Raw genomic sequence first — 10,222 nt, 5'->3', positions numbered from 1 at the left:
TTTTTGGATTTTTTCCTAAATCTTTGGGACTTTTCCTTTTTTGATTGACACTTTTCCTTTCTTGAACGGACCTTTTCTTTTTTTGATTGGACCTTTTCCTTTTATGATTGGTGTAAAACAACTTTAAAATGCTAAACGATTTAAAATTCAACGATTTGCATAAAACAATGTCAATTTAATATTTAACTTTTCTAATCATCCTGCATAAAAAACGCATATTCTCTAAATGAAACATTTAGAAATTTATAAATGATTCTGATGAAGCCTTAACATCTATTGATGAAAGTTGTCTAGATAAACTTAAAAGATTCATCGCTCATAAAACAAATAACAATGATATTTTGAAGTTTTAAAAGCATGAAAATTAATTTCCTTTTTTGAGAAAATTAGTTAGTAAAATTTTAATAGCCCCTGCAAGTTTGGCCTCTAGTGAAAGGCTATTTTCTATAGCCATTCGCATTAGAGGAAAGGCAAACATTATTAAAAAGTATGGATATTTTTCTTTTTCTAAATAAAAATTTTATTTATAAATATTACTATGTAATGTTTCTTTAGTTTAGCTAAGGAAACAGAACAAGGGGGTATATAAAAAAGGAAGTCAAGAATATCAAAATAAACAGTTGTTTTGAATATATCATATTATACTCGTTAGAATAATAGATGAAAACATTATAAAAGTTGGCTATAAATTCGAGATATATATTATAATAAAATCCAAAATAAATAGTATAAATATAATAAAATCCAAAATAAATAGTATAAATATAATAAAATCCAAAATAAATAGTATAAATATAATAAACGAATACCAGTTAGAAATATTTAAAGACACTAAAATCAATGTATAAATAATATTCTGTAACAAAAAAAATTAATCGAATAAAAAAATTCCTTAATTACAATAAGCGTATTTTATAAATTGTAATTATTTTGTGTTATTTATATGGAATTAGAGAAATAAAAGTTATGATAGAATAAATTCAATAAAGGTTAAAAGTTTAGCAATAAAATTTTAAAAAATTTAAAAACACCGTGAATTTTCGGACGTGATCAAAATATTAACTTTAATGAATAATATCCGCAAACTTATTATCAAGTTTTATATTATACAATTGTAAGAATAGAAAAATCGTTTCAACAAACCGTAAAGGACCATTTACTTAATATGGAGCAATTTACAGTTCAAAAACTTGATGAAAATCATGTTTCAGTATTCTATGAAGATGATTTTGATCTTTGGACTGTTCAAAGCTGAAAAAATATACAATAAACATTTTAGACGTCATTACCATGTAAGAAAAAAAATATTTAGATTTTTTTTATGTAAATGCTTTTAACATTTACGGTAAGGTGGAACGATCTTTTTCAGGACTAACAAGTCTTAAATCTTAATTACTTTATACGATAAAACACCGATGAAAAAATTGCAATTTAAAATGTTTATAAAGAAACAAAAACTTGTTTTAAATATGATGATAAATATTTTTATAAACAAAAATGTAGTGTTGTTAAACGGCTCGATTTAAGCCGATTTTTAAAAACGGCTAACTCAATATTTTAGCTAGAAAAATATTGTCTAAGCCTCGAGATTTTGTTAATAGATGTTCAAACCTTTGTGCCACCTATGAGCAAAATATCAAGGCTTGCATAATATTTTTCCTAATGAAATATTGAATTAGCCGTTTCTAAAATAGGCTCAAAATGAGCCGTTTAACAACACTACAAAAATGAAATAAGAATTGTACCTTAAAAAATATCAAAATTTATTATATTATATCATTCACAAAATAAAAATATATTAAATATTATTTACATTTAGTCATTATATTATAAAAAATAGGTTAAGGGAAATTTTTAAAAATAGGATTTTCTGTACTAAACGAAAAATACAGCTTTTTTTGCTATTTTTTTTATATTAATTAAAATTTTATTAGGTTTTTTTCTAAGTTTTGAATATTTTTAAAAAAAATTCAGCCCTTATAGACATTTTCTCTGGTTATACTATGCGCATATAATTCATTTTTTTATCTAAGTTTATTTATTATGTAAAATATTTTTTATAATCAAGTGTTTTCGTACAAATTGGCTGAAGTTAATATTTATTATATACTTGTACATGTAATTGTAATATATTATAGAATATATGATATAAAGTTTATTAAATAGAGAACTATATATTCTATATAAAGTGAACATAATTTTGTTTCTGATTATAAGAAAAATTTCTAAGAAATAATTTAAAAAATTCCTTAGCCTATATCAACATCAGGTAAAAATAAAAACGCATTCAAGCCCAAACTGGAACCTAATTTGTTATGAAATCGCTAAAATATCATTAAAATTGGAAGATGTCTAATTTTTGGTTATAAAAATAAAAAATATATATTGTTGGAAACTCAAACTGCATGAACTAGTAACATATCGTGTGCAGTTCTATTCTAGATTGATTAAAGGAGTAAATCATAATTTTTTAATTGAAATTTTATATAATCATTATTTATTTAGTTGGTCTATATATATATAAATAATATTTTAATATATTATGTCAAAATTAGAACTATATAATAACAATATATTTATTTAATATAAAAAAATCGAGAATTGTGTTGGAATGAAATTAATATAAATATAATCTTTGACACAATCAAAATTTTTTCGAAATGTAATTAATTTTTTTTACATAATATTAAAATCATAAAAGCAGGTATCGCGCAGATAAATAATAATATTCGCTATTCAATTTACAAGGTAGAAGGGATTAATCATGAGATATTCCTAAATTCAAAGCATTCGCAGTTTTGGGATTGTCAAATCTATCCATCGATTTAGTTGAGAGCAGAACGGATAAACCAAATGCCAAAACTGACACCATGACACCCGAACTAAACAATCCCATCCATAATGAAGGCGAAAAGAAACCAGTACAATCATTCACGCGTTTACTAAATGAACTATTATGAATGCCAAACGCTTGAACCTTTTATTATTTTGTTTCGTTATAAAAAAAATTATTTTAAATATGCAAACATTGTTTTATACTTGCTAATATTTTCAGAATGTTATAAATACATTACCATACACACAACATAATATTATTGCTGTCAACTTATTGATTGCTATACAATACTATATAAAATCGGGTAGGTCAGTTAGCAGGGGATTTTTTTTATAAATCATATGGTGTTCAGGCGCTAATTTTATTTTACTTTGAAGTGCTAATTTTAATTCTACAATACCTTTTTGGGGCAAAGGTTAGTTAAGGGGAAAACACAAATGCCTAGTGGGGCTAAAAAGAATTAAAAATAAAGATACAACGAAAACAGCAAAAATATGTCGAATTATCAGTTTTAATATACTTATAAATAATGGACGAATTAAAAGTTATATAAAGATATGATTTTCTATTCTACAGACAAAAATTTTATATTGATAGGAGAAAATTGTAATCGAAGGAGAAAAATCTCTTCAAAAAAAAATTTAATAAGATACTAAAGAACGACGAATATAAAAACCGTGAAAATATGTCAATATTTTGACAAAATTCCAGTGGTAAAAATTCGTTCTATATTGATTTAAAAGTTATAAACAATTTTATCTCAATTTTTTTTATCATTTAATGCAATATAAAAAAATTAAGATAGATTTCGATTGGAAAAGTTTTTCCTTCATTCAAATTCGTATTGCTATTATCCTAATATTTTATGATGATAAATTATAAAAAGGTATTAAAAAAACCTGAATTTTTTTAAAGTGCAATAAGAGAAAGTTTCTATCGGAAGGTTTATTTTTTTCGGTCCAGGGCATATCATCACAAACAAAAGAATGGTTAACGTATGCTCCCAATTCGCAGTGCATTCTTAAATTTACATCGTTGGCCTTAATATCATTTAGAGGTGTTTTCAATATAACATTCGTCGTGGAGTTAATGAGCTTCCAATAATTTCGGCTGCTCCTAATAAAAGTCAGCCTATGCTCTTATTAAAATCAAGTAGAAATTATATTTGTTACCCCAAATTTAGCTCTTGTAATCCTGATGGTAAATTGGTGAAGTTTATTTTCAAACTAAAAAATAAATTTGTATATTATATTTCATTCATAATAAGTAATTGTACCCAACAAGCAATTAAAAATAATGAAAGTTTTATTAATAACTTTTGAATCTTTTCATCCTTGCATTCAGGCACTTTTAACAAATGATAGCCAACGTTGGTTAATGGAATGGATTCGACTAGTCTTGGAATTTTTTGTTTATTGATATGAAGCGAGGCATTCTCGATGTAAACATATACACAAGTTCCATTTATAAACAGTCCATTAGGTGAGCTAGTACTATTTCCTTTATTTCCATCTTTAATTGCCCTAGCAATTCTATTTACCTCAATTACAGGATCCTTGGTATGTTCGTTGACTGTGCAATGCTGTTTGGTAATTAAAGTGAGTTAAAATTTAATAATAGAAAGAAAACTTCTTCATTTTGATTCATTAATATTAATTTAAAATGATGACTATTGTGAAGTTTATCCAGCATTTTCATGATAAGCAAATCTAGTTAATATAAATATTTTTTACATTAAAATGTGAAAATCTTTAGATATCATGATTTATCAATAAACATCATATATCGAAAACAAAATATTCAAAATTAAGTAATAATTTCAACATTTTATTATGAATTATTCATTAATATATTCGAATTTTATGAATACAAATAATTGATACCTCAAGAGAAATATTTTTATAGAGAAAACAAATATAGAGAATGTTGTTTTTATAAAATATTTTTGTAGAGAAGGTTTTTTATCGAAAATTTCATTTACAAAGAAAGAGTATAATTTTATATAAGGAAATGTTTTTACTAAAAAGAACTTGTGACTAGGACATGGCTGCTAGCAGCCAGCCTCTTCAACAAAGTTGGGCAGATTTAATAAAAGCTGCTAGTAGTGTTGTAATCGATCGGGTTAGACATCCTCTAAAAAAAGTTTTCTAAATATTTTATAAATACGGTTTTCATAACACTAATTTTTATTCTTCAGCGCTTAGAATTTTTCAGGTTTCGTTGAAATATGTCTTTACGAACATGCAATAAAACAAATCGGATCTGATAGGACATATCTATAAAATAAAATTTCGAATCAGACTAGGATCCTTGAAAGAAAATTCTTGGGTTGAATTGGTTAGGGGTGTATGGCTCTAAAATATATCCAGAACAAAAATGAGTTATCTTAAATGCAAGAGGCATCTATTTTTTTTAAAAAATAGCAACAACTAAAACCATGGCTAATTTTTTACAAATAGATATAATATATGAATTTAAATATTTTCGGATAGTGAAACGCATGGAAATTTATCATGTAAATAAAAACACCACCAAAAAAACTTATAATAAAAATGGCACCTTATTTTTATCTTTTGCTATTTTTTTTAACATCAACAAAATCATAAAAATACCTTTTAAATATTTTTTTTATCAAAACATTATAATAAACATATATATCAAAATTACAAAAAAATAATTCATTTTATGATTTTTTTTGAATATTCCAATAAACGTTAATGTAACGAGTTCATTTTTGGTAAAATAATTTTGAGCATTTAATATGTATAAATCAGTATATCACATTTATATGTTGCATTTATCGTGCACCATTTGCAATGATTATGACGATTGGCTTTAATTGGCATATTATTTTTCTATATCTCGCAGATCAGATCAATTGGCTGTTCAAATATTGTTTTTAAGGTGCACTTTCAATCATAGATCGTACAATAAATATTGTAAATAGAAGGTGTCCCACCAGAAGAAATATGTATTCTCCAGCGGCTACACGATTAAAAAATAGTCACTTACCCATCATTTTTGCTGAGCAGCCGAGGACGATAATCACTCCAAAATCATCCAATAAATCAATTCCTCCCAGATATTAAATATATCAGGCAATCATATTGGTTGATGGATATTAACATACACCTTAAATTGAAATTAAATCGCTTGACTTTATTTAGAAGATATATTCCTTTATGCTTGCTCATCACTGTTACTGGACGACTATTCTCCCAATAACATTAAGCAATCTTTATTACTGAAGGTTTTATAAGATCCTCGGAGACTTTTTTTCACAAGTTTTTAATTCAACGGACATTTTTCGGTTCGATTTATGCTGATTGTTCCTGCACAACCTATAATTTTTTCATAGCATTCTGCATAAATTTATGGAAGTAATAAAATTATCAAGAATAGTCCATGTCTTGAATGCTAGAAATTCTGCTAACTCCCTCAGAACTCTTCCAAGAGGACTAGTTTCATTGTTATCCCTACTGGTATAAATATCAAAAACAAAAGGATTTACACGAGAGATAAAACATAAACTTTTATAACAAAAAAAGGATTTATACGAGATAAAGATAAAACCTAAACTTTTATAACAAATCTTAATGGCTTTCCTCTTATGTATATCTTTATGGTTTGGTTTCCATAATAGGGGATCATTTGTTCACCCAGATATAAATTTTCCTTTATTTTCCCAAATTGTTGTAAATTTCGACCAATATAAAATGGTCTAACCTTCACGAATTTATCCGTTTTATCGATATCGAAATTGTTGACCAGGTGCAAATATCGTTTTATTAATTGAAAAGATTTTTAGACATTTAATTGAAGATAAAAGCTGTTTTTGAATAAGAGAATTTTCATGCTGGCTATAAAAAAATCTAAAAAATAATTAAAAATTAAAATTAGATATTGTTATTATTTGCCAATGTTAAATGGAATATATAAATATTTTACCTTAAATTAGATATTGTTATTTGCCAATGTTTAAAATGGATTATATAAATATTTTACCTTGAGAAACGAGTACCAACCCTGTTAAGAGTTATAGTTTAGCATATGAGTTATTAGAATATTTTTTTTTTAATTATTTTATCTTAACTATTTAAAGTTTTTTAGGCTCAAAACAAATAAATAAAATATGCAACTTAAAAGCTTATAAATTTAATAAACCAAGTTCAAAAAAGGTCTCATTATATGGTGAAACAGACCACTATTTTTTAATTTATAAATCCTAAAACAAGAGAATTATCCAACACCAAGGTTGATGTTCCAAATCAAACAATGATGATTAATGGGTTAATTTCCATTTATTTTTGGAAAAAGTGTCATTTTTGACCACTGTTATGATATTCAAAGACTATAAGTAATAGGCTAAAATATTGGCTTAATGATTTTCACTCAATAGGCAAAATTTTTTATCAAACTTAAAAAGGTTGGGCAGCTAAGTTATCTATTTGATTGGAATTACCCAATAACAATTAGAGGATAAATTACTCAAAATATCTTTATGGGCAAAGCAAAAGTTTTGAAAATTTCTTAAGGCTTATAATTATAAAATTTATGTCGTTTTCCTTTAAAAAAAGTTATTAAGGACCAGGCTGGACAATTTGTCTGGGTCTAAATAGAATGTAATGGGCTGATTTGAGTCTGATTATGCAAACCTCTAATACTGATACAGTATGGCAAAGTTATAATTCATCAATATTATTTATAATCAATACGAAATATATAAAAGTAAAATAACCCACACCCTCCCCCCAATTCTACATCCGATTGTAAAAATTTGTTCCCATTATCTTCTAAAAACAGTACAACATAATATGGGAGGGGTTAGTGTTGTTAAAAAGTCTTGCTGTTAAAAAGTCTTGTTTTTAAGACTCTGAACTCAAGTTACGGTCGAAAAACAAGACTTATAATTGAGTGAATCAATGAGCCGCATGAGTTGGCTTCTCGAATTTATTTTGAATAGGTTTGCTATTATTATTTACTCGAAGGAAAATATTAAAAAATTTTACCCACTTTGTTTTGGGCCGAATTAAATATTTTTAAATTGGAATTCTTATGTGTATTGTTCTAGAAGATAGTCATGCTATTCCTCAATTATGACTAAAAGATAGATAAATATTTACTATATATCAAATTTAAAATAATATAAAAATGAGTCTTCCCTTTAAACCCAGTGTCAAATAAGAGCTTGATATAAAAATATGTAGAAGTTTTCTTAAATAAGCTTTACCCCTCCTGAGCTTGAGCCAATATCAAAAATATTATCACAAACCTGAACATGGAGGGAAGGCTTGGAATAAGTAAAATATTTTAAAACTGTTGAATATTTCATTTGACATTTTTTTGTTAGCAAAAAATTGATAAAATTTTCATGGTTTGCCAAAATTTTGTTACTGATAATCTTTTCATTTTTGCTCATACTGATTAAAGTCAGACACTATCAAAGCACAAAACATTGACATATTTTAGAATTAGTACTTCCAATTGTTTAGTCGATTTTAATGGAGATTATATAAAGATATCCATGGAAAAATTATAAATATATTTTTATAGGAGGAAACCAGCCAAAGGCCAGGAAAAATTTGGTTTGAGAGTAAAATCTCAAAAAAAAATTCAACCCCCCCCCCCCCTAGGATAAATTATGGTCATGCCACTGCTCCATTTGCATAACCATTCTGTGGGAAAGTTTCTATCCTACCAGAAACTTGTTCTTGTAAATATCATTTTTAAAGAAATTACCTCTACACCCCCCCCCCAAAAAAAAAATATATAATATATCACTATAAGCAAGGAAAAATAAGTAAAATTTAATCATTTATTTAAAAAATGACTATAAATTTTTAGTTTTTAAAAAAAAAGTGAAAAATTATTTTTATAAAAATATAACAGCCAGAGGTCTACAATAAGTGGACCTAAAGACCTCCAATAAAATTTATGGTGAAAACCCCTCTCTAATAATATTTTCCTCCATTAGAAGAATCTTGGATATGTCTATGACTGATACCATTGTATTGGGCATCTAAATGAAAATCATGAGGATCTTGTAAAATTATATTTAAAAAGATTTGGCCAATGAAAAAAACATCTTCTTGCTTAATTGATTCAACCTAAATGTAATAAGGAAAACCCCATCATTGCAAAAAAAAAATATCTATAGCAAAAAAAATCCATATTCTCATTCTGTGATATATGAGTTTATTCTACAATAAGATTTTGTTCCATTATTTCAATCAAAAGATATTAATATATTTTTTAAACATGTATATGATTTAAAGATTGAAATAATTACCTAATAATTCAAAGCAGTTTTCATTGTTTTCAAGAGTTATATGGAAAAAAACTCCCTTGTTTAGTTTAGCTAATATCATTGGAATATCCTCTTTACCAGACAATAAAATATTCTCTGATATTTGATTAGGTTTCATAAAAACTGATTTAGAGTGACACAAATTTTGGATAAATGCAAGATGAACATTATGTTGATTCTAAAAAATAAACTATTAATATATTAAATCAATTTATACTTCTAATAATCTACTCTGTTTGGACCATAATACAAGATCTAAGCTAGAAAACTATAAAATATACTGCCAAATTTATTAGATCAAGAAAATTTTACATTATTTTTAGTTATGAGAACAATCAAATCTTCCTTTTCAAAGCTTATTTGGGGTAATGTCTTAGATTCTCTTCAAATTTCGATTGTTAAGTAAAAATATATTATTATATATACCTATCGCTCCATATTAATACAGGTGAGCTGCACACGAATAGTAAATTAACCCAAAATGACAAAAATATACATGAAAATCGAAGGGCATTCATATTTATATGTTTGAAGTGAATATATTGGTTAATCACAATATGATAAAATTTAGCTAGTGCTTCATGATAACCATCCGAAAAATTATTATATCATTTACATTTTACTGAATAAGATTATTCCCTAATATTATTAAATCTCTTGTTCAATACCCATCATTTAAATATAATTTAAAGTTATAATACCGGATATGCACCTATATCATACTTCTTATCATCGATAATAACAAATAATTTGTTTTAGTAATATTATTTCTCGTTTTAATATCTTAGTAAATACTATCAATAAGTTATGGCATTTGAGGAAAATAAAATGACATTTTTTCCTTGCTAATAGGCGTATGGTGTAGAATTATATTCTCCTTAAGGCTACCACAATTTAAAAAAAATAATAATATATACCTATTGATTAAACTTCTATAAAATCTACCATCAGCTTAAAATTAAACAAATCTATCTAAAAATCTACCAATCTCCCACATGTAAGTATCTATATTTATATTATAATTTTTCGATGTCCTCATCGGTACGTATTTATTTATATATTTTTTATTTGTTGATTAT

At 25.7% G+C, this 10,222-nt stretch overlaps 1 protein-coding gene across 1 annotated transcript; it reads right to left on the bottom strand.

Annotated features, from left to right (window-relative positions):
- Positions 1–2,536: 2,536 nt before the first annotated feature.
- LOC135924572 (uncharacterized) lies at positions 2,537–9,688 on the bottom strand. The gene is made up of 9 exons (XM_065459644.1): positions 9,570–9,688; positions 9,456–9,525; positions 9,361–9,411; positions 9,126–9,321; positions 4,466–4,545; positions 4,153–4,418; positions 4,009–4,062; positions 3,736–3,967; positions 2,537–2,977 (listed from the first exon to the last, which is right to left on the bottom strand). Exons 1-9 carry the CDS (start codon positions 9,659–9,661, stop codon positions 2,759–2,761), a joined length of 1,260 nt encoding a protein of 419 aa, XP_065315716.1. The 5' UTR covers positions 9,662–9,688; the 3' UTR covers positions 2,537–2,758.
- Positions 9,689–10,222: the final 534 nt, after the last annotated feature.

The sequence above is a fragment of the Gordionus sp. m RMFG-2023 genome, chromosome 2, assembly GCF_954871325.1.
Source record: "Gordionus sp. m RMFG-2023 chromosome 2, tfGorSpeb1-WG-v2, whole genome shotgun sequence".
Taxonomy (NCBI): Eukaryota; Metazoa; Nematomorpha; class Gordioida; order Chordodea; family Parachordodidae; genus Gordionus; species Gordionus sp. m RMFG-2023.
This window is presented reverse-complemented; position numbering and strand designations above follow the sequence as displayed.

Excerpts from the sequence above, each read along its gene's own strand:
- LOC135924572 (XM_065459644.1), bottom strand. The coding sequence starts at position 9,661 with ATGAATGCCCTTCGATTTTCATGTATATTTTTGTCATTTTGGGTTAAT. Across the intron at positions 9,322-9,360 it reads AACAGAGTAGATTATTAGAA|AATCAACATAATGTTCATCT; the intron begins GTATAAATTGAT and ends TTTATTTTTTAG. Across the intron at positions 4,419-4,465 it reads TAATGAATCAAAATGAAGAA|CATTGCACAGTCAACGAACA; the intron begins GTTTTCTTTCTA and ends ATTACCAAACAG.